Here is a 24520-nt window from a genome sequence, read left to right as displayed (position 1 = left end):
AAGAGGACCCCGGGAGCCGACCGAGGAGAAGAGCGGCTAAAGCCAGAGTCAGAAGAGGCTGGGGATTGCGCGAGAAGAGAGGCTGGGGCCTGCAGTAGAGTGCGGCAGCTTTTAGCATCCATCCAGACACCAAAGACTCGTGGCCTTTGCCTGACCTCGAGGGTCGGGAACAGACGCCCTGTCTTTGTGGAGAGCGGGACCCCACCGAGAGAATGGGACTGTTCTGGGCTGGGCCCTGCGCCTGGGACGTCGCGAGGCTTCGCTGGCCCCGGGCTGGCCCCTGAAGGCAGCAAACGACCGGCCTGGAGGCTGGGGCCGAGGAAAGGAGGTACCACCACCACCCGGAGCCAGAGCGCAGTCGGCTGCAGAGGCGCCCGCCGGGAGCCGTCTCTGTGGGGAAGGGGGGCGGGGGGACTCCGCCGCCGCTTCCCTCCTCCCGGGGCCGCACGCTCCCGGGAGGGGGAGGCGACCGGCGAGGACCTAGGGCCCGCGCGGCATCCCGGGGGAGGGGGGCACCGAGCTTCGGACAGTGCGAGGGGGACTCTGGCGCTGTGGATGCTCCTGGCCTCCTCGCCGCCCCGCGGCCGCGCCCGCCTTCCCCCGCCCGACGCTCCCGGCCCGCTGTGCTCACGCCGCCCGGCAACCCCGCGCGCGTCCCGCGGGGGCGCTGCGTCTCCCAGCCACACCGACACACCGCGGCCCCTCTCCCCTACACCTCCTGGCCGCACCACCAGCCTCTCCGCCCACCCTCCGCTCCCCTCCTCTCCTCGCCTCTCCCCTCCCCTTCCCTCCCCTCCCGGCGAGGGGCGGGAGGGGGCGTGGCAGGGCCGGAGTTTGTGTGGCTGCACCCGGCTCCTTGCACTCGGAGTCCGCGCGAGGAGCCGGGCCCCGGCCGCTGTCCAGCCGCTCCGCGCCCCTCTCGCCCTGCGCTGCCGCCTCTCTGGGAGACGCTGCCACTCGCTCGCCATGGATACTCCTAGAGTCCTGCTGTCGGCCGTCTTCCTCATCAGTTTCCTGTGGGATTTGCCCGGTTTCCAGCAGGCTTCCATCTCATCCTCCTCGTCATCCGCGGAGCTGGGCTCCTCCAAGGGAATGAGAAGCCGCAAGGAAGGGAAGATGCCGCGGGCGCCACGAGACAGTACCACGGTCCGGGCGCCCCTGGAGCGCCAAGAGCCACTACCGCGGCCACAGGATGAACCCCGGCGGCGGCCGCCGCAGGAGCCTCAAGCGCAGGAGCCTCCCGGCAGGGGCCCACGCGTGGTGCCCCACGAGTACATGCTGTCAATCTACAGGACTTACTCCATCGCCGAGAAGCTGGGCATCAACGCCAGCTTTTTCCAGTCTTCCAAGTCTGCTAATACGATCACTAGCTTTGTAGACAGGGGACTAGGTAAGTGGCAAAGAAGATGCCCCACTCCTCTCTCCCTGGAGCTCCGCAGCCGCGGCGCTGCTCCTGCTCTGGCAGGAGGCTACCTTTGAGAATTCCCTTCCCGCTCTGGACACCTCGCCCTTTCTTTTCTTAAATTGTTTTTCTCCAGCCCAGTAAGTTTCTGAATGCGGCTGCACATTTTATTCCAGTTTGCAATCCTCCCTTCCTCGCTTCCTTCCTTCTCTCCCTTCCTTTCTCTCTTCCTTCCTTCTTTTGCAGAAAGCAGCGCGGTGGCCGCTCGTCTGGTGGCTGGTGGAGGAAGCGTGGAGGACGGGAGGTGGCAGGCAAATGACTGGGTCTGGAGAGGGGCCGCGGCGGGGACTGACCGCACACTTGCCACGGGGGTCTCGGGTTGTGCGCGGTGCGCGGTACAAGGCCCTAGTTACCGTGGCGGACCGGGACGGGACCGCGCGGGGCGAGTGACCCTTTGAAAGCCCCGAGTTCCCATCCGCTCGGGGCGGGGGGAAGGGGTGGGAGAAGAGGGGAAGCCGGCAGTTGCAAGTCCCGCGGTCTGAGGAATGAGTCCTCGAACGGCGTCTGGCTATGCCCTGACCCAGCCGCTGCACTGGTTCTCAGCTCCTCCCTGCGCTAGATGTGGGGATCATCAGCCGGGCGAGAGCCCCGCGCCCTTGGGCGCTTTTTGCTCCTGCAGCGCGCTCACCGCCGCTCTGAGGAGGCGACCGAGTAATTTCTGCTAAGGCAGCGGCAGCAACTGGCAGGGCGGGTCAGGGACAGGGGCAGGGCAACTAAGTTTAAGGATTTGTTGGTACTTATCCATATGGGTGCGTGGATATGCTCATCCACCTTTCCCAGCCAGGCATCTCCCCTCTCTCTGAGCTTCTCCCAGGGGCCCTGTTCCTGGTCCCCTCTGAGTGCGTGGGTGCGAGCCTCGGTGCCCGCGGAAACTCCTGCACTCGCTCCTTGCCACCCGCCTTGGTTCGCGTGGTGAATGCCTTCGAGAGACCCTCGCGCTCCCCTTGGTCCCAGAAACTGAGGAGGGATGCACAGGCACGAGGAACTCCGTTCCTAAAGAGGGGAGACAATAACGTGGAAGGAGACAGGAAAGGAAGGGAGAAAAAGGAAAGAAAAAGGGAAAGGGGAGGATGGGGACGTGAAGAAAGGAAGGAGGAGATTAAAAAAAAAAAAAAAATTAAGGCATCTATCCACCACCCTGCCCAGACTTAGGTTCTCGGCTTTGACCAGTTCCCCGCCTCCCACTTCCAGGTCAATGAAAGTGGGGTCGCTCGGAAACCAGCGAGCTCCAGGGTTCGGGAGGACAGGGCTGGTCCCTCCCCGCCTGCCTGGAGTACACTCTCCCTCGGAGCTCTTCGGAGGACGCTAACTGCCCCTAAACTCCGGGCTCTTCCCGGGCTTCAGACCCCAGCCTCTACCCTTGTAGCCACCTTCCTTGCGGGCCAGGGTTCCAGCCCACGCTGGGTCCGCCGCTGCAGCCGAGGTCAGCGAGGTTCATGAGCTGCTGAAAGGTCGGTGCGGCAAATTAACGCCTGCTATTTTATGGTGATTTTAGGACTCCTAAAGTCACCTCTGCAGATACTTACGGCTTCTTCGTAGCGCTGCAGCTGCATCCCCAATCTCCATACAGCCAGCGCAGCTCGCCCATCCCTCCCACCCCCCAAGCACAGTCTCTGCCCTGCTTTGGTTGTCTCCCTCCCTCCAAATCCTGTTTACCGTCCCCCTTATAGTCAAAGTCTAGTCAAAGACCACCCTACACATCCCTAGTGGAGGGACTAAGGAAGCTCAGAGAAAACTGCTCAAGAGGCCTTTTCCCAGGGGAGGAAATCCCGGAGGCCCAGGCTGGTGGGCCGTTGGGCGCAAGTTTTCTTTTCCCCCCAAAGTAAGTGGCAAGAATCTCCGCCCCTCTCCCCCCAAGCAAGCACCCCCTAACTCCTAAGCTTCGCCCTGCGAGTTTGGCACGGGACCAAAAGACCCTGCAGGCTGTTTGGAGGTGTCTACGGAAACCTGAGGCGTGCGGCAGGAGAGGGGCGTTCAGGTCCTGCGCAGACGCGGGCTCGCTTCACCCTTGTCTGCTCAGCAGCTTCTCCCTGGGCACCGCGCTGGGCATCCCTGGGCGCCGGAGGTGGGGAAAGGGACTGGCTGTGAGCCCAGGCCCAGGGGGCCTCTGTTCCTGAGCCAAGGTTTCCAGGCTAGCCCGACCAAGAACCAGACGTCGGCTTCAACTCTGGAACTCCGTCCCCAGCCGGAGGAGAGGCGGAGTGACCACTTGCACCGCAGCTTCGAAGGCACGGCCTCCTCCACGCTCTCAGGTTCCCAGAAAACTCGAAGAAAGGCAGTTAGTTGACTGGGAAGGCTGCATGGCTCGCCGCATGCCGCTCGGGGTTGAAGGAGTGCGGAGCCCAGAGCAGGAAGGAGCGCGCAGAGGAGGGGGTTGTGTTGCGGGCTACAGCGCCAGCTTGATAAAGGGAAAGCCTCACTTTCCCTCTCACTGATTTTGATTTGATGTGTCACCGGCGGTGACCTCGGGCTGGACCTTCCGGGGCTTGCTTAGCATCGGGCCCCTGATTGGAGTGTTTCAACTCAGCGATCTAATTGAGGGTTCATGTCATAACACATCAAACGGTGTCTAGTCTCCCGTGATGGAAGGGACCCGCCAGCCGCGCATCCCCGGCTCCTGGCGAGGACTTCCGCCCCTCTCACGTGGGGACTTTGGACCGCGCCAAACCCGCCTACGTCCCCTCCCCCACCCCGAGGATGGCGGGGCAAGGAGGAAAGAGCAGAGGCCAGCAGAGAGCTGGGCCTGCCGCGCTAACTTGGCGCTTTGCCTCGGGGATGTTTAAATCGCCGTCGAGTGCGGCAGGCTTGGCTTGGCGGAGCAGGGGACCCTCAAGGGGGAGGAGCAAAGAAAATGGAAGGAATCCTGAAGCCGGTTCTGGAGGCATGAACTCCGTACTCATGTACAGTATTTGTAAAAAGCCTTCCTCACCCAGGAACCCCGGAACCTCAAAAGTTGCCTCTCAGGCTTGCGATTAAGAGTGGGTGGGCAGGGCTAAAAATCAGTCGGAAGTGAATGAAGAGCGCTTTGGGTCCATAAAGATAGCACGTCCTCTATAACCTCACCATTGCCACCTTCTCCCCGCCGGACACCTCCCCCCGCCTCCGCCAACACACTGCCATTGGGGAGACTTTACTAAAAGTTTTATTTTTTAAATGTCCCTCCTCTCGATTTGCTCTTCAAACATCCAGGGGTAATACTAACCAACATATATTGAGCATTTACTGCATACCAAGTACTGTGCTAAAATCTGTTACCTGAATTATTTCATTTAATTCTAACAAGCACCCCTGGGGAAAGCACTGTTTTACAGGTGAATTAAGCAAGACAAAGAGGTTAATAAGCAAGTTGCTGAAAGTCACACAGAGCGGCAAAGCACATATCCAGTTCTAGATCTTGCATGCTTAATTATGGCACTACACCGGTAGGGTAAAGGGCGAGGAAGCAGAAGTTTGAAAAAGGAGCGGAAGGGCAGATTTCCCACCCGGTCTAATATTCTTATATATTTACTTAAGACCCAGTTTGGAGTTGGAGCGGAACTTTGGATTTGAGGGTTGGAATCCATGTTGCACTTTGCTTCCTCTTTGTGCTCTCTGTGAAGGCACATGCTATCCCTGATCTTTAAATATTCCTCCATATTGTGCTTTTCAAATGATTTTGAATCCATAGTGATGGAAAGTATGTGCAGGTGTGTGTTGGTGCAGTTATAGGATCAGAATAGATCAGGTTGGATATAGAGAAATTACAGTTTAGCACATCAAAAGGCCACTACTACTGGAGCCCTAGGTCCCCAACCCTGGGGCCTGGGAAAGGCAGACAATTGGAACTTCTGTGAATTCAACGTGGCTGAGAGAAAAAGGGGGAGAGAAAGAGAGGAACAAACCTCCGACTTTCCCTTTACGGAGTGAGAAGGGATACATACTTCCAACAAGGGGGAGGGACCTCCCCCTTGGTTTTGGAAGAAACCAAAATGAGTCTAAGAATACTGCTTTGAGTTAAGTTTTCAGATGATTTGGAAATAATAAGACTCCTAATTTTTTTTTCTCTGTTTACTGTTGTTGTTAGAATAGCCTTCTCAGAAAGGAGACAGTAGGGAAGAGATAAAAACCAGAAACGAGATCGGAACATCCTTGAGGAACTTGACACCCTAGAATTGAATCACTGGAAAGTTTGCCATGGCTGATTGTTGGCTTCTTGGTTTACCTTCTGGGTGGTGGTTATCTGGGAGCAGGGCAGGACAGTTGGGCTAGCCGTGCTGTGGGGAGGATATTCTAAGAGCTGCAGAAGCCTCTCGCGATTGAAGTTCGTTTGGGACAGCATGTTTATGCAAAAGAGCGAGTTTCTGGGTGGACCTGGGCCGCAGAGTGGCGTAATCTACGCAGCAGTGCTTTTGCCTCGACCCTGTTGTCGTTGGCAAACGGAAAATGAAATATAAGCAGGGAAGTATTTTAATGGGGACGGAGGGAATTCACAACTGTTAATTATTTGGTGACCTTGTATTCGATTTGTTTGAGTCCCTTATAAAAACACTAATGCAGACCAGACGGCCAAGTGAAGAAGCCGGCAGAAGGTTCCAATCTAGGCTTTATTTCCCCGGAAAGAAGGAACAGCCTTGGAAAAGGATTGCTGAGCATTCAAGTGTGCGTGTGAGAGCGCGCCCGCGTGCGCGCCCGCGTGGGGTTTGCAGTCCCGGTTCATGATCTTCCGTCGGGCGGGTAGACTGGAAGGTCCTGGAAAAAGGCCTGGGGCGAGGGAAGGAAGCCTTAAGGAAGAAGTTTGTTCTTCTCTTCGGGTTGGAATGATTAAAACATTTTAAAGGCCACAAACCAGAAACGCCTTAGCCATTGTCTTGTTCAATATCGGTTACTGTCACCCCCATCCCTAAGGCCTTAAGGGTTGCTTACAAGACTCGTACCAGGCCCACCTTAGCAAGTGAGCTAAGAGCACCGAGTGCGTTCTGCAGCGGGAGTGCAAGCGGGGCCAGAATTCAGGGCGAGCTTCCTCTGCAGGGGAGGCTAATTTGAAAAGGGCTCTGAACATTTTCCCCAGCGCGGGAGACACTTGGGCTCTGGGAGTTTGCGCTGTAGAGTCGCTGGTGGGGGAGGGGATCGAAAAACGCGCTCAAACATCCTTGTCTTTTCTCCACATTTAAAAAAAAAAAAAAAAAAAAAAAAAAAAGTCATCTAAGCCACAGCCCACGACAGGCCTTGAGAATCCCTTCTTCCGCAAACTGAATGAAGACATGAAACCTCCCCCCCACCCCCTAACCCCCGCCCCCAAGAACTGCGAGTTTGCGCGCAGCCGGAACCCGCGGGGAACTCGGGCATTGCACAGGAGGAGGTCCGAACGCAACTGGTTTTTTGCCCAGTCGGAGTTCTCCGGGTTCAGCCGCACACCTCCTTGAAAGGGGGAGGCGTGTGGGGGAGGTGAAAAGAAGGGGACGCAGAGGTGAGAGACAGATGATATGATAGGACAGAACGAAAACTGTCTCCTGGCAGGACTGCTGCGTGCACTAAACGGCGCAGAGCACACCAACAATGATCCCTGGGGGCTTTTAAGTAAAGTGAGGGACATTAGTTCAATAAATCGTCGGGTATGGACTAACCCTGGACAAATGATGCTCTCTGGACCCGGGGACCGTCTCCCAGCCGAGGCCGCGAGGTGCGGTCAGCGGGAATGTGGATCCTCCGCGTCCTTTCGTTGCTTGGCACCAACCGCCTCCCTGCCGGCCCCTTCCCCCTCTCCCCCCGCCCTTCTTAAAGCCCTGGCTGTTTATTTTTAAGCTCAATGGCGGTTAAGTGGTGTCTTCTGTTTACAGGAATTAAATAGGTCCTCGTCGGCCTAATGGGTTCCAGGGTTGCTGTTCTCCGCCTTCAAGGACAGTCCATTAGCGCTGCTGGGGGCGGAGGGGTGGGTGCGCGTGGCGTGAGTCGCTGCAGGCGCTGGGAGGGACTGGCCAAGAGCGGCTGGCCGCGCTGGCCCGCTTTCCAGAAGATGCGCGCGCCGCGCCGCCAATGGCCCGGGTGTCTGGGGGAGGAGTTCGGTTTAGGGACGCGGTAGTGGGCGTGCTGGCGAGGAGAAGGGCGGGCTTCTGGCCCAGTCTGAAGCGGCGTTAGCTTACCGAGCCCAGCAGAAAGTGGGGGCAGCGCGGAGAGGTTTGGGATCCCCGTGGTTCACACGCTCCCCTGTCCTCCCGAAAGAACGTAGGCACCAAAGAAAATCCGTGCGCCTGCTTTGCAAACCGGACTTCCAGGCCCTCATCCCACTTCCCAGCCGAGTCTGGGTCCCACGCCCCGTGGGAGGGAAACTGAATGATGTTAGACGACGGTCCACAGCTGCCACCGCGAATCTCATTTTGCTGCGACACTAGTTCAGAAGTCAGCCCAAGGTGAGCGCAGCGGCGCGGTTTCCACTATTCCTTCTTCAGAAGCCGCGCCCGGCCCAACTCTTTAAAGAACTCATCATTGAAGTTTCTCAGGCGCAGGACCCCTGGGCACTGAGGTCCTTTCCTGTCCACACATCGAGCCAATTTGAATCCCCTCTCTGCTCCTGCAACCTGAGAACTGGTCGGGGAGGAGAAACCAAATAAAATGGGAACATTTTTTTCTACTTTTGATCTACTCTCTAGTCAGAAGGCCCGATCCTTTTCTAACCCTGAAGGCTGCTTGGAGGCATCATTTCCTCCTCCCCTCCGACCCTGGGCCTGTGTGGCTCCAGTGGGCTCTCAGTGACCCTACTGGTGAGCAGTGCAGCAAGAGCGGCACTGGCACATCACCCCATCCGGCCCTGCACGCACAGCTCCCAGGGAAAGGCAGTGACCTTCAGAGGACATGGGCACGCCTGGGAAAGGTGGGGAGAGACGGGTGCAGCATTTGGCCATGGTACCATTCCACTTGGATTTCACTTGCATTGGTGTCAAATTAAGATTCTGGATGCTCAGGAGTAAGACTTCAATGAAAAGAGACGCCCCCGCAAAGAGTTCTTGATCTTGGCCTCCAATCACTGGTTCTTGAACCCTCCTCTAAGAACGTGTTGCCACCAGGGTTCACACTAAGTTCTTGGTCACCACTTTCAAATGAATCCATTTCATCTTAGAGAAACGAAAGAATCTCCTTGAAGCACCTTGGGAGTCCTTCTGGGGGTGCACAGTGTTCAGGAGAGAGGGCTGGCCTTCAGCTCCTGCCAGAACTGGTCCTTACTGCCGCGGAAGGCTGTCCGGAGGCTCCCAGGCCATGGGAAGTTCGCCTTTCGCTCCGGTGGTATCTGGGGTTTCCCTTCCTTCCCCTGCCACCCTTCCTCCCTCACTTCCTTCCCCTCCATCCAGCACTGGCTGGGCCGGCGCTTGGTGTGAGAACACTGGGACTTCTGTGTGGGATCCAGGCAGGCAACCAAACCTGCTTAATCATGTGGGGTTCACAAGGCCCAGGCTCTTTGCAAGGAGGGCAGTGCGGTCTGCCAGAACGTGCCTCTCCAGGTTCTGTGGAGGACCCGCCTTGGGGCTCTCTGTTTTTTGAAAGGAGGAAGGAAGCCGAGAAATGCAGGGCATGCTATTGGAGAAAACACTGGGGAAGCCAAGAGATTCAGAGAAAAGTTGGGTGGGTGAGTGTGTGGTGAGAAGACACACACACTTATGGACTGACTGGGCCTTCTCAGGCGAATTCCTCTGCATGGGGCCCTGTGCTCAGCCTAAGGGGCCATTCATTCCCACAGCCCATCTCCCTGCCAAATGTGTCTGACCATCTCAGGGATGCAACCCTGAGGGGCCTGGGGGTTAGTCTCCTTGCCCCAGTCCTCACCTTTCATCGTGGAGCCCTTTTGGGGCAGGAGGTGGGGAGGCACCATCTGTCCACAGAGCCAATCTGGGGTGGGGATGAGGGTGACATTCTGGGGTAAGTGCTGGCCCTGAGCCCACAGAGGAGGGAAACTGCAGGGAGGGACCTGTCCTTAATAAGGTTCTGGCTGGAGCTTGCTTGCTTGTTCACCTGGAAGTTGTGAGAGAGACCTCAGTAGTGGATGACGTAATGACATAAGGCACTGAGAAGGATCAGTTTGATGGCAGTGAGGCCACAACCCCTTCACTAACCCTCAGGTGGATAGGAACTGGAGGTTCTTGTTTCTCTCTTTACCCCTTGGCCCAGCACCTTTCCTTCATTCACTTCTGGAAATCCTGCAGAAATAAGTGGGTTGCCTGTCCACAAAGTAGGCCAAGAGGAGGACAGGTACGTCTTCTGCCTACCTGGATGTAGGTAGTTATGCTGAGGAGTGACTGCATTCATTGGGTGCTTCTGTGTGTCATGTCCCACCGGCCCTGGGTGCCTTGACTCTGACCTTTCCAATGACTCAGTGAGGGATGGCTCTCCCATTCTACAAAGGAGGCTGGGAGAGATTATGTGACCTTGAGTATGCAAGGTCCCAGGTCAGGATTCAAATCTATATCCCTTAGACTCTAGATTCTTGTGCTAATTCCACGTTGTCAGTAGTAACCAATATTTGCACACGTCTTCAGATAAATGTCTTTCCTACTCTTTCTCTCATTTGCTGCTTCTCCTTCAGTGACTCTGTGAGCTGGCTGTCCTTATCTTTATTTTGTAAATGAGAGAATGGTTTCCCTGTAAGTTCTCTTTCAAAAGTTCAATTGTTAACATCCCCTCAGTTCTGCTGTTTAGGAAGTGATTTTCTTTAAGGGACCAGAGGTTGATGCCTTTCCCCCAAGCATGGGTTGCCTGAAAGAGCAGGAACTTTCTCAGGGTTTCTACCAAACACAGATCAAAGCTAGGATATCCAGGGTGGTGGCACAGATATTGGAGCAAGACTGTCCTGACTACCTCTTAGTATCTTGGGCAAATTACTATTCAGCAATCTGTATTTTAAGCTTTCTGGTCTGTAACATGAACATAGTAGTGATATCCTTTTCTTTTCCACAGTTTTGAGGCTTAAATGAGTTAATGAGAATTCAGCTCATGCACAGCGGATGGTAATTGCTACACCACTGTTTGCTATTATGATTTTTATTCTGGATGGTCAAGCCAGAGCACCCTGTAGAGGCTGAGTTGTGTGGACTGCCTCCTGAATCTGCCCCTCAGTGAGAATGCTTAGCGAGCTCAGCAGCTGGCACCAGATCTCCACAGAGGCAGGACTCAGGACAAGAATACAGGTGGAAAAAATACAAGGGGATGGTCAGGTTATTTCTGTGGCCCAGGAGGGGGTAATCGTTGGATTGTAGATTGCTCTTAGGCTTTCACACCCCAGGGGAGAGGGCTGATGGTTCATTTTTACTCATCCTGTACATCTGACTTTATTTCCAACCTGTAGACTTTCCCACCTCAAGGCAGTGGTGAAGCTGGGTGACCTAGGGAACAAGCGACTGCAAATTTAGCTATGAAATCCCTGCGTGGAAGTCTTCTTCCTTCTAGTGAAGGAAGAAAAGAGAAGATCCTGCGGGAACCCAGTTAGCCAGAAGTTGATGGCATTGGTGAAACACGTGTGTCGCGTGTCCTCCCTCCTTCTTTGCACCATCGCCCAATCAGAGCCCTGGAAGAGGGTGTGGCCGCGGGTCGGAGGGCACAGGAGCTAAGACCTTCAGATCCTGCCCTTCAGTAGCTGCAAGACATCGGGGAAGTGAAGATACCTCGCAGGACCCCAGTTTCCTCATCTATAAATGAGCGTAACGCTAGAACAGGCCTCACACCCCGCGGTGAGGATTCGGGGACAGAGCCCATCAAAGCCCGGAGCATGTGCCTACCGCAAAGACGCGTCCCAGAAGCTTGCGTGCTGCTGTTGGCTCAAAAATGACGGGGGTTGGGGGGAAAGGCTTAACTGCGAAGACGTCTGGGAGTTTTCTATGTAAACGGGTGCCGATCCCTCCACCTGTGGAAGTGGGCGTGGGAAAGCCCACTATCATCTCGGCTCTCTGAGCCACTGCCTTGTCGCAGGATGTGTGTCTTCGGAGGATGTGGGGCGAGGCGCGTGGAGAGGTGGCGGGCGGGTGCGGATGCAGGCCTGCCAGACACTTGGCGAGTTGCTGTCCAGGGTCACTGAGAATTCAAAGGATGGGAGCCTGATGCGCACGGAGGAGCTCTCTGAGAGACCTGGAGCCCCGGGGGCACCCTCAGGGCGATGAGTGACAGGAAATCCTGGAAGGATTCTCAAGAGGGACCTCAAGCTGCCTGCATATCTCAGAGATGACTTGGAAAAAAGGCAGTGCAGGACCTTCTCGCCCCAAACCAAATGAAGCTGAGGGTTTTCGAAAACCTTGGAGGGGTGGCCCCAGCAGGGATAGCCCTGGGGGACCCTGGAGGCACATTTGCGGCCGCTGAATGTCTGTCGCTGAGGCTGCCCTCCTGAGACTCAGGTTCTCTGGTGTCTGGTCTTTGGTGCCATGAGCATCCTTTTCCTTTCCTGATAGGGTTTGTTTCTTAGCTCCCTCCAGTCAAGCACTGTAGCTCCAACCTGCGCTGATGACTCTACCTTCCTAGGCCAGTTTTCTCATTTAAATGGGTGTTACAGTCCCTGCCTTGCAAGTGACTCGTTCTTTTTCTCCTGTCCTCATTGGCTTCTTTTTAAAATTGTTTATCAAATTCCATACGAGGTGTGCATATTTGAGGTGTCCTCACCTCAACCTTTTGCCAACTTGCTCTTACTTCAAAAAAGGCTGACCTACTTATGAAGACTTTTCTTCAAATATGCAGATGGTTTGCTTCTTCCTTCTCTTTCTCTCCTCCCCCTCCTTCTTGCATCCACCTACCTGGGAGAATTGACAAGGGCAAATCCAGCCATGGTAACTTGAAAGGTCTGTACCTCCCTCTACCACTCAACAAGTCCTGAGGTAACTGGGTTTGAGCCAAGTGGTAACAAACCCGGTTCATGCAAATTAAGACCAAAATAAAAAATCTCCCACGATTTATTACTGACTGATTTCAAAATAAAGGCCTAGAGCTTAGGATTCACTTCCAAGATGTAAATAAAATGCCACAGACCCAATGAAAGGTGCATGTTTCTAGGGAGGGGGATAGGAGAGAGAGTCATCTGATGATATCAGACCTTATTTATACCGGACTTAATGGGAGAGGAGACCTGTGGAAGGGAATGTGAAGGCTGGTTTTCTACCTACAGGTGGCCTTGGTGGCAGAGCCAGGCTTTTTGATGCCAGGTCAGCAGGCAGAGTGTCTTCAGGGTCACAGGGAATGGTGGTGTTTGCACTCCCCAGGTCGGATGCCTCCTCTGGGCTATTTCTGTGATGCATGGCTCCAGAGCAGGTCCAGACAGGTGGGGAATGTGGTCTGTAGGAGAGCCACGCAGAGTAGCCACTTTCTTGGACCCTCTGTTAAGGGATTAGGGATTAGAGTTCGCAGAGACCCAGTGAGAGTACAAGTGGCTGAAAGTAAAAAAAAAAAAGGGGAGGGTGACTGTGGAGGGGGGGTGCAAAAAGGAGCTGGGAGAAGTAGTGACTTGGTTCTGGTGAGTACCGCCTTAGACCCTGCCCTGGGTCCTGTGTTTTGAAGGACACTGTTTTGCCCCAGCTCCAATGGTGCCCTAGCCAAGGGGACAAGCTCATCTGGGATTAGTGGTTCTTACAGTGGGATCCCAGACCAGCAAATCAGCATTACCTGGGACTAAGACAAATGCAAATTCTGGGCTCCTACAAACCTCTGGGTCCTGAGAGAATTTCTGTTTCTAACAAATAGTGATGCTGTATGATGTCACGTTGATCTTGCAGATTTAGGGCCCTTTAGGTTTAGTGGCCTTGAGAGCTACTGTGGTGCCCAAACCATAGAGCCCTTGTCCAAATAGTCCCCTTCAAGGGCCCGGCCAGCTGCTTCATAGGTCTGTCCTATGTATCTACACTTATGTATCTATAAGAGTGCTATGTCCTATGTATCTATAAGAGTGTATCTACACCACTGATACACACCTGGGAAGCCTGGACCTTTGGTCGAGGTTGTCCACAGTCCTGTGGGTGCTGCTAAGCCGGTGGGTTGGAGCTAGTTTGGAAAGAGAAGGGCGCAGGTTACTGACTGAAGTTCCCATCTGCATCCTTTCCTTGAGCCTTGGAAAGATACAGGCTGGCTGGTCTTGCTAGAAAGATCCTCAGAAATCCCAAGGCTGCAGAATCAGCAGAGCCCTCTTTCTACAGAGGCTTTCCTCTGTTTTGACCATTCTTGGGGACCGGAGAAATGTGACTCAGCTGTAGAGACTAACCATGACTAGCCCACACTTTCTTTTTTTTTTTTTTTAAAGAGTAAAAACCAAAGAAGGCGGATTGCTCTATGTTTCATGAGAAAGAAATAAATAGATGACCCATTACTCCTTCTTATGCTCTCCAGCCCGTACAAACTGTCTCAAGAGTTATGTAAGCAGAGATGGAAATGATTTCCTTATGGCATCCATGTTTGATTCCCAGCAAGCTCTGCAAATACAGGTTGGACTGTATCCCCCGTCCTTCATCCCCTAGCCATTGCTGGTTGCTTTTAAACTCTAGTACCTGCGCACTCTATTGGAGAGGCCATGGGGGCAGTGGGGCTTAGGGGCTAAATGCTCCAACTCTGGAATTAAATAGACTTAAGTTTGGATCTCAACTTTTTTCACTTACTAGCGGCCAGCCTTCGGTAATTAACTTCATTTCTCCAAACCTCCATTTTCCCACCTGCAAAATGGGAACTACCTTACAGAACTGGTCTGTGCTTGTGGATAAAGCAAGGGTGAAAGCTGTCAGCCCTCCCAATACTTAGCTGGTACAGCAAATGCCTTCAGTCCCTCTCATTACATCCTTAGTTTTGGGAGCGAGAAATATGAGAGGCAAGAAAGTAAAGCCTAAGGCAATAGGTCCAGAGAGCTGGGTGGTGGCTGAAGGTTGTCAGACGAAGGTTTCTTTAAAGGAGGAGAAGAAAGTGTGCTGAGTTCCCACTGATTTTAATGTGACCCTGGTCGGTTTGAAGGTCTTGGCTTCCATAAATCAACCGCCTCCAGCAGCTTTTCCCTCTTCACCTCTCTAACCCTTCCCACAGCTCGATCTCAGGTTGGGACATGTGCCTTCGAGGGAGGTAGCCAGCGTCGCAGTCAGCCCAGAGTGGGGACTGGGTGTGGCTGAGGCTCCAGGTCCAGTACCCCGGGGCTACATCTGGACAGGCAGTGAGGGTCGGACCCAGGACCCAGTGACACTTTTACTATTGAAATCGAACCAAACTTTACTAGCTTCTGGGGAAAGCTGGGGGCTTTGGGGATTTTTGTATTTGCTGGGTTGTAAATATTTTATGAGAAGGCAGCCCAGGAAAATCTGGTTAGCTTTCCGCCTTGCACATTGAAGTGGGGTTGGTTTCATGCACAAATGCGTCAAAAAAGAAGTCAAGTTTTGCCTTGGTCCCAAAGAATTCGTCTTGGATTTTAAAAGCCTATTATTCCCTACCCCCCCAATTATGTTCCGTAAATTTCTTTTTCTTATTTGTAACCCCAAATTTAATCTTCAAGATGAGCTGCAAAGCAAGATTTCAAGTTGGGTGGGTGGGTGGAGGGGAGAAGGTCACCGTGTTTGAGGTTTTCTGCTAACTGATGTATTTCTCATTGATTGCAGGATCTTCTCAATGGATAGATGCCTGGGGTGTGTGTGTGTTTATTCATTTACTCCCCCCTTCTGAAAACTTTGTTGCTCTTTTGTTTGTGGTTAAAATGGTGAATTTGAAAAAGCAAGGAATCAAGCAATCCCACAGAAGACCCTCATTCTATCAGCTTTGTGCTGGGCCTAAATACTTCAGCAAAAGTGTCTAGTGGGCAGCAACGTTCCCCCAGTCTAAACTAGGGCTGCATCTTCAGTCATCTTGGAGCTTAAAAACAAAAACAAACCCCAAAATGACCAAACAAAAAACTAGCAAAAACCCAGTACCCAGGCTCTGTTCAGGGACCTTGTTTCCGTTGGTTAGAGCAAGCCCTGGCACTGGTAATTTTTCAAGTCTCTGGATGATTACAAGGGACACCCAGAGTGAGAATAACCATTCTGGAAGTTTCCAGCTTACTGACCAGCATGTACTCGAGGTCAGGCACAGCTGTACCGGCTGCAGGAGGATGGACAGGGCAGGGTCCTAGCTCCTATGGGCCAGTGGGGCAGGGTGTTGCTGGGAAAGACAGACCACTAAGGCGACAAATATAAACGAGGTCGTCGCAGATAGTGCTAAGTGCCCCTAAGATAATAAACCCGGGTCCTGTGATAGTGACCGAGGGAGGCTACTTTAGATCAGGGTGGTCGAAGATGGCCTCTGTGAGGAGGTTACATTTGAACTGAGACGTGAATGATGAGAACGAGCTAGCCAGCCGAAACGAGGGCTAGGGGGAGCGCGGCCCAGTCCCACGACCACAAAGGGCACATTAGTGGTTACGCAGGCTCCTGGGGGAAAACCCGGGAGGCTGCCGGCGCGGCCGCCTCTCCCGCAGCCACCAGCCACCGACTTCCGCCCTCGGAGTCCCGGGCTGACAGGGAGGGCGGGGGTGGTGGTGGTGGTGGTGATGGTGGGGAGCTCCCCATCTCCTAGCTGCGCACCGGCCTAGCGGGGAGCCGGGGTGGTCAGGCCCCCGGCTGGCGGAGCTGGACTCCCAGCCGGCCTGCCCCGCTCCCCGCCCTTTTCCTCCCGGGGGCGTCCGCAGAGCACCGGGCTGATCTCCCCCTTAAGTGAAACTGACTGTAATTATTTTTTATCTCGCAGACGATCTCTCGCACACTCCTCTCCGGAGACAGAAGTATTTGTTTGATGTGTCCACGCTCTCAGACAAAGAAGTGCTGGTGGGCGCGGAGCTGCGGCTCTTTCGCCAGGCGCCCGCAGCGCCCTGGGGGCCACCGGCAGGGCCGCTCCACGTGCAGCTCTTCCCCTGCTCGTCGCCCCTGCTGCTGGACGCGCGGACCCTGGACCCGCAGGGGGCGCCCCGGGCCGGCTGGGAAGTCTTCGACGTGTGGCAGGGCCTGCGCCAGCAGCCCTGGAAGCAGCTGTGCTTGGAGCTGCGGGCCGCGTGGGGCGAGCCGGGAGCCGGGGAGGCCGAGGCACGCGCGCCGGCGCCCCAGCAGCCGCCGCCCCCGGACCTGCGGAGTCTGGGCTTCGGCCGGAGGGTGCGGCCTCCCCAGGAGCGCGCCCTGCTCGTCGTGTTCACCAGATCCCAGCGCAAGAACCTGTTCGCCGAGATGCGCGAACAGCTGGGCTCGGCCGAGGTCGCGGGCCCCGGAGCCGCGGGCGCCGAGGGGTCGTGGCCGCCGCCGTCGGGCGCCCCGGACGCCGGGCCTTGGCTGCCCTCGCCCGGCCGCCGGCGGCGGCGCACGGCCTTCGCCAGCCGCCACGGTAAGCGGCACGGCAAGAAGTCGAGGCTGCGCTGCAGCAAGAAGCCCCTGCACGTGAACTTCAAGGAGCTAGGCTGGGACGACTGGATTATCGCTCCCCTGGAGTACGAGGCCTACCACTGCGAAGGCGTGTGCGACTTCCCGCTGCGCTCGCACCTGGAGCCCACCAACCACGCCATCATCCAGACGTTGATGAACTCCATGGATCCCGGCTCCACCCCGCCCAGCTGCTGTGTGCCCACCAAATTGACTCCCATCAGCATCCTGTACATCGACGCGGGCAATAACGTAGTCTACAAGCAGTACGAGGACATGGTGGTGGAGTCCTGCGGCTGCAGGTAGCGGCGCCTTCCCCGCCGCCCTGACTGCAGAGAGGTGGAGGAGGAGGAGGAGGAGGCCTCGGAGGAGGCCGGGGGTCGGGGAGCAGCCTGGATGTGGCAGCCGGGTGGGAGAGGAGGGCGCTCAGCCTTCCCGGAACCTTCCACCTGCCAGCCCAGAGGGAGACACTGATTTTCACACCTTGCCTGGCCACCCAGGAAAAACAAGCCAAGGAGGATTTATTTAGTTTTTGTTTGTTTTGTTTGTTTGTTTGTTTGTTTTTTCCTTTATTATCGTGGCTTTGGATTTCCTTGTGTGCCTCACAGGTTTTGATAGGAGGTGGGGGGCGGGGAGACGCATACCTGTTTCTCAACTGCTCCATGGATTGAAAAATTTATAGTTTAAGAAGAGAAACAGTGTGGGAGGAAGAATCACCTTTGACCACGTCTTGGTTTGATTGTTTTCTACCCATGTAAAGAAGGTGGGTTTTGTGTTTTTTTTTTTTTTTTTTTTCTGGCCATGTCATAGCCTGTGCCTTGTGACCTCCCAAGCAGAGAGTGTTCAAACAGAGGAACTAGCACCGAGAATAGGAAAGCCAGGAAGGGCCCTGCCTTTAGAAGAACTTGCTCCTGTACTGACTGGGCCCTGGCCTCTCCCAGTGCAGAGAGCTGGCAATCCGCATCTCACTGGAGGGGGCTCCGGTCACTGCCTTTACTGTTGCTTTTTCTGGTAGGGGAAAGGGGAACTGGTATGGATGGAATGACAAGAATGAGTCCAAATGGAACCCCCGAAGGATAATGAGAAACCACAAGGCCTGCCTCTGAGGGGGCCTGACACTGAGGTGTATGAACCAGGATGGAGGTAACCCAGGAAAACCCCTTCTGTGGTGTCTGTTTCTAATTGATTTTTCTAAGCAGAGTCTGCCAAAATTCAGACATCCCCTTTTAAGGGGAAGGTGATTTTCCAGTTAAAAAAAAAGCAAGTAGGGGTGGGAAGCTATATAACTAAGATAAGAGAGGTGCAGAGAAGGGGAAATGTGCCCAGAAGCAGAGGATGAAGTCAGGAGGGGAGGTGGTGGCCCCCTTGGAAGGATGGGGAGATGGGGCCAGTCCAGAAGCAGTCAAGAGAAGGATGAAAGGGGACTCTGGTCCCTGTGCCCAGAGATTTCTTTCACATCTATGTTCCCTCCCCTCTTTCTAACATTCCTGAAAGATTACCAACCAGCAATAGCCCAGGGCTCCCCCCAAAAGAATTGTTTCAGATTGTAATTACCAGTTAGGCAATGTTTTTAAAACTTAGTAATGAGAAACTGTGAAAAGAGCAAAGTGTTACATTGAGCTCCGGGTGGGAGACAGTGAGGAGGGAGGCAGGGGTGGAATTCATCTTCTAGAAGGAAGCAGGAGAGAGCACAATGCAATTAAATACCCATTCCCAGATTGTTGAACCCATAAACTCCCCCCACCCCCTGCACCAGTATTATTTTCAAATGTTGTCCATAAGTAGGCCCTTTGCAGAGTTTGTTTCCTTCTCATCTTTGACCATGAAATGGTGTACATAAGGGAACTTGTACCAACCATTAAAGAAAATTTTTGTTTTTCCCAAGTGGTTTTGCTCTCTCAATCTAAACCTGTTGTTTGTTTGGTTCAGAGAACTACAAACTGTCCAAGAAAGGGTGAGAATGATAATAAATGCTAATATAAAATACTAAGTAAACAAAAAAAAGACTTGGCCAGGAGAAATAATTTAAAATGCACATTTGCTTTGGATGCACTGTTGTTCTGTTAAGGCTGTATATATTTGTTTATTTAAGGTGACTGAAAGTGCAAAGAGAAAGTGGATAGCATGCAATTCATCGTAATGTACAAACGTTATATGCACTCAAATGTTATAATTTCTAATATTTTTAAAGTTTATATTCGAGTTGTACAAAGTTAAGCATTAATCAGATATTTCATTCTTTCATAATGTTATCATTTTCTTAAATATTATTACAAAATTTTAAGTCTGTCTAATGGAGAGTTTTTTTAAACTGTCTACCTCACTATAATACAAGTATTACAACACTAAAGTTATCAGAGGTCGATTTTATATTCAAAGCATTTTTTTACAGTACACTTTTCCTGGATGATACTCCATCTAATACTGTATTATTATTAAACTCATTTTCCCCCTTAACCACGCAGCCTGGTTTATATGGATTTATTTGGAAGAACCCTTTTCTCGAGGAACTACTACTGTCCATGGTATTTTGGTCCAGTATGGGACTGTATGTCTGAAAAAGCACTCATGATTTCAATGTCCTTCCCTGAGAGCATTGTACTTTTTCTTCATAACTCTGGCATGAGTCTTCATGAAATTTTCCCTCACCAGATTAAAGCCAAATCCTTGCCAACTATTCGAGAGCAGTGCTGATAAGCCTGTAACTCATTCCAGCATCTCAAGACCCCAAGTAAGAATTGGATTATTTTCCTGGTTTCTTTAATGTTGAAAAAAAGCTGTAAATCACTTAAGCCAACCAAGCTGCCAGGAACTCCTGCTCACATGAATGGCATACAGCAAGCAGAAGATAATGCGCTCTTTCTCTGTTTTTGCTGTGAATTAGGCTTATACTTGCTGTACAAGTCTGAGCCTTCCCTGTATGTCAGGTTCAATGACGTGCATGCATTATTTCATTCAAACCTGTCAGAAATTCCAAGCGGTAGGTGTTATTTTTATCCCCACTTCGGGGTTGTGGAAACTGAGGCTGGGAGAGTTTAAGTAACCTGTTGGCAGTCAGCCGGCCAGGGTATGGTGCTTAGCTTTTAAACCAGCTCTTTCAGACTCTGGACCTTTTGTGGTGTTAACCACTGCCCAGTTCTGCCCCAACATCGTCTACCTGCTCTCCACCTGGTGCCGAAATGTCAGCGTGGGGAATTTGCAGTTAGTCACAATCACGGGGTGGGGTGTGTTGGGGTGGGTGAGCTGTCATCGAGGCCACCAGTGTCACTTACGGTTTGGGGATATATGACTGCTGGGAAGCTGAAGTACAGGTAGGGATTGCAAAGCTAGTGAGTTCTTCCCTTTGGCTCGCCTCCGGAAACCCAGAGTTTTAGGTCATTGCTGGAGGTCTGTAGAGTCTGCAGTTTTCTGGAACTGCCTGGGTGTGGTTTTGTGAGTTCAGGTTCTCAGAATAATGATCAATTTACAAATAAGTTGTGTTTTAATAGACTGGTTGTAAGGCCTCTGTGTAGAACCGAGAAACGTTTTCCTGAGGAAACAATGTTGGTTTGAATTTCCAGGTCATTTTGCATAAGCTTTATTTACCCAAATGGAACTTTTTAATAAAGCAACTTTGACTTCTGGATTTGGGGAACAGATAATCACCTGGGAAAGAAAAAAAGAGGCTCTCCCTCTTCTCTTTCCTGGGGTTGAGGCAGATTTTGAAACAGTTGAGAATTCTTTGCATTTTTCCATCACTCTTTCTATATCCCTCACCCAATTCCCCAGCCTCCCGACTGCCCCGGGGACTCCCAGCCCTACATGGTAAATCCAGATTTCCCTTTTCTGCACAAGTCTTTCCAGCCCCAAAGTTATTTTCCTCTCTTCCCTCCATCAGAAAGTTTATTCCTTCCCTCAGATGGTAGAGGAAACACAATCTGGTTGAATTACATGAAGATGTAAATATCTCCTAGCTTCTTAGCCTTGGAGACATTTGCATGTTAAGAAAAGAATCTTGGTTAACTCAGATTTCTTGTGAGTGATGCGAAAGACAACATGGAAGATCCAACACTCAAGCCACCCACAATCTGAGGAGTTGAATGTGATCTCGGACCCAGTAGTACAGGGTGAGTGGAGAGCCTTGCCAGTGTGAATTTTTTGATGTCCCCTAGGGTATATTTTGAAAAGACTACTTATAGCTGACCTGTTTTAAAAATTAATATCCAATATAGTAAAGCAAAAACATTTAATGACTTAGTTGCTTTTTTCGAAAGCTCTTAAGTTTAATGAATGTGGGCCCCATAAAGAGTTTGTTGTCCTTGATTTTGCCCCCAGAAGAATGCCCAACACACAGCACACACTCAGTAAATATGCTGAATGAATCGTTTTACAAATCCTATTTTGCTTGTTAATTTAATCATTTTAACAAGCACTTTGAAGAGAGGCTTAGATTTATGTCTCCTCGCCTCAGGTTGAATGGATCAATCTCCCTTAATCAATTCTGGTTATAAACCTAGTTAATAAACTTGCTTTAAATATTGTACTGCTTTTATCAACTTACTATATTAATTTTTCTTTTAAAGCTCTTCAAGTTTCTCTAAGAGAAAAACCTTCCTATGTAAACCATTCCAGGTAAAGCTAATAAATTAAACTTTATAAGATGATGATTCCTAAGTTCTAGTAAGCATTTCAGTACTATTTATGTCATTTAGCTTCACATTAGGAATCTAAAATTGATTACTCAATTAGACATTTAAATTGATTTCAGAGGCTAACCTGTTAGATACTTAATAAACATTTTTTAATGCTTGCCAACGTTTTATATACCAAATATATACAGATTGTATTGTGGATTTTAAAAAAAAAATCACCCCAATTTGGAACTTAGTACAACAGCGCTAATGATTTAGATTCAATTTACTTAATCTTTGTACTCTATTCTGAAATTTCCATGGGTTAAAAACATTAACCCAGTCCTGAAAACCATGGTGTCACACACAAGTGGGGAGACCATTTCAGCAGACTGTGGCTGTCAATCTACCGTAGGCTTCAGCTGAGAAAGGAAATGGATTCTCCCTGGGACACTGATCACATGCCAACTCCCTTTTAACACTTACGTACAACATGAACCCCAAACTCCTATGTTTTATGAGTTGGTCTCTCTTGGTTTTGAGATAGGTCATTAACTCATTCTTCCTCCTGATTTGAGTACATTGAATCCCACATTCCTCATTAACATTATGGCTAATTTTCTTCATTGATCACTTGGATTTCACATTCATTTAATGATCTTAGGACACATCTTTATTTTCACCTTTGGCCTTAAAATTACTTTACTGTCAGGGTGCCTGGGTGGCTCAGTCACTTAAATGTCTGACTCTTGGTTTCGACTCAGGTCATGATCTCAGGGTTGTGAGATCGAGCCCTGATTTGGGCTCCAGGCTCAGCACGGCGTCTGCTTGGGATTCTCTATCTCCCTCTTCCTCTGCCTCTCCCCCTGCTCATGCTCTCTCTCGCTTTAAATCTTTTTTAAAGATTTTTATTTATTTATTTGACAGACAGAGATCACAAGTAGGCAGAGAGGCAGGCAGAGAGAGAGGAGGGGAAGCAGGCTCCCTGCCGAGCAGAGAGCCCGATGCAGGGCTCGATCCCAGGACCCTGGGATCATGACCCGAGCTGAAGGCAGAGGCTTTAACTCACTGAGCCACCCAGGTGCCCCTTAAAGTAAAATAAAATCTTATAAAAAGAAAAAAAAAGCCTACTTTACTGACACTTTACCGAATTACTCTGCCCTTCCATAATTCTTTCACAACCTCTTCCAACCTTATTTTCTCTGGTAATCAGAATTCTGTATTTTTTTTTTCCTTGTAATGTTCCTTTGTGGAAGAGCTACAGCTCTTACAGATATTAAAATGGTGTCTGACGAAAGCTGCACATGCCTTTTTCTGATCTAGTTCTGTAGTTATGGTTCTAAAATCGTATTAATGAAAAGACAGTGCCTATGTTCGAGGAGTTCACGGCAATATTATTATTATTACTACTATTATCTTATGAGGTACTTTATGAAAACTCTAGTTATTATCACTCTGCTTGACAGATGAGAAAACTGAGGCTGATCCAGGGTCAGTCACTTGCTTGAAAGGAGTTAGGATGGAATCTGGTGGGATCTGGAGAACATTCTTATCTGCTCACTCATTTGGCAGATAACTACTAAGTTCCCAGAGCATGGCAGGCATTCTGTGAGGCTCTAGGAAATGTTACACATTGAACTAGAGATAAAGGAAGTTCCAAAACTGAGTTCCAGGACCAAAGGCAGGCTGTTCTCTTTACCTATATTCTGCACTTTTATAGCTTATTCTTTTCCTTTCCAAATCATAAATTCCCTGAAAGCTTCATCCATCTTCCTTCATAGCTTTATAAAAAAATTTAAATTTTTTTTCGTTGATCCAAAATTCATTGTTTATGCACCACACCCAGTGCTGCACGCAATACGTGCCCTCCTTAATACTCACCACCAGGCTCACCTAACCTCCCCCCCGCCCAACCAAAAGCCTCAGTTTGTTTCTCAGAGTCCACAGTCTCTCATGGTTCATCTCCACAGCTTTTGAGGAAGCAGGGAGAACAGGATTCAGCTTGAGGGATGGGGAAACACAGCCATGAATTCTCTACCATCCAGATATCTGAAATTATAAAGGATATAATGCTAACCCTTCCAAGAAGTCCAAACTTATTAGGAACAAAATGTGTTTGATTTTAAAAGTTTAATAAATATTTGTTATGTATTAGTGTCATTGCTGACTAAAGGTGGAACTGATCAGATGTAACTGAGAATGATCATGTGAGTGGAAAATAGAACCTCGTGACATAACTTTGTTTTTGAAAATTCGTATTTCCAAGTGATTGTTCTTTTACTTCTGTAGGGAGTCCTCAATCATGATAATGGTTCAGTAGCAGGAATGTTAGACTAGTTAGTATACTTTTTTTTAACCTCAGAACAGCCAGGAAACCAATAGTATGTGTTCAGGGGATTTTGAAATAAGTTTAACAGGATTATTTACTCTTGGCCTAGGGCAATGACCAAATGGGGTGACATCTGTGATGTGATTTGGCCATCCACAGCTCCATGTTTGGTTGTCCTTCTTCAGAACAGAGAGAATCCTGTGTCTCCATCCAGAAGACCTAATGATTTCCTGGTGAATACCAGCTGACATACATCAGCCAGTTGTGCCCTAATCATTTCTTTCTTTTCTTTTCTTTTTTCTTTTTAATTCTTGATTTGACCCTGACTTTGTTTGAATTTCTATATTTTCTTGGGAGATGATGGGTTCCAATTTGTTGGAAGAAAGGGGCCGTTGGACTGCCAGATGTCTTCCTTCCTTTTTTTTGAAACTAATTTCCACAGGGGAATATTTCCCTAAGTTGAGATAGTCTCCAACTAGTTCAGTTTCAGTTTTAATTTGGAGACTTGCCTAATCTTTATTTTATACCTAAAATCTCCAATGAATTCGTATTTTTGCCCTCATTAGTGGTTGATGTTTATTGGGCACCACGAGCATTCAAATCATGGTAGAAGACTTAAATTGATTCAAGGTCCTTGGTTAGAGGGCTCAGTTCATAGCTTATTCACACCAGAAATAATTTTAATGTTGCTTACTTTAAAATTGCTTTCCAGAGCAAATGGACACTTACCTTCTGAGAATGTTTGGTTTAGGCTTAAACAAAACTATACATA

The 24520-nt window shown here is 50.8% G+C and overlaps 1 protein-coding gene across 1 annotated transcript; it reads left to right on the top strand.

Annotated features, from left to right (window-relative positions):
- Window positions 1-389: 389 nt before the first annotated feature.
- On the top strand, window positions 390-19254 carry GDF6 (growth differentiation factor 6). The gene is made up of 2 exons (XM_059394899.1): window positions 390-1390; window positions 16151-19254. Exons 1-2 carry the CDS (start codon window positions 556-558, stop codon window positions 17113-17115), a joined length of 1800 nt encoding a protein of 599 aa, XP_059250882.1. The 5' UTR covers window positions 390-555; the 3' UTR covers window positions 17116-19254.
- The last annotated feature ends 5266 nt before the right edge of the window (window positions 19255-24520 follow it).

The sequence above is a fragment of the Mustela nigripes genome, chromosome 3 (genome assembly GCF_022355385.1).
Source record: "Mustela nigripes isolate SB6536 chromosome 3, MUSNIG.SB6536, whole genome shotgun sequence".
NCBI classification, from domain to species: domain Eukaryota; kingdom Metazoa; phylum Chordata; class Mammalia; order Carnivora; family Mustelidae; genus Mustela; species Mustela nigripes.
Note: the sequence above shows the minus strand (reverse complement) of the source record. Positions and strands in the feature narration are given on the sequence as shown.

Bases quoted from the DNA above. Each gene is read 5' to 3' on its own strand.
- GDF6 (XM_059394899.1), top strand. From the start codon at position 556: ATGCTCCTGGCCTCCTCGCCGCCCCGCGGCCGCGCCCGCCTTCCCCCG. The intron at 1,391-16,150 runs GTAAGTGGCAAA...TTTATCTCGCAG, and splicing joins CTTTGTAGACAGGGGACTAG to ACGATCTCTCGCACACTCCT.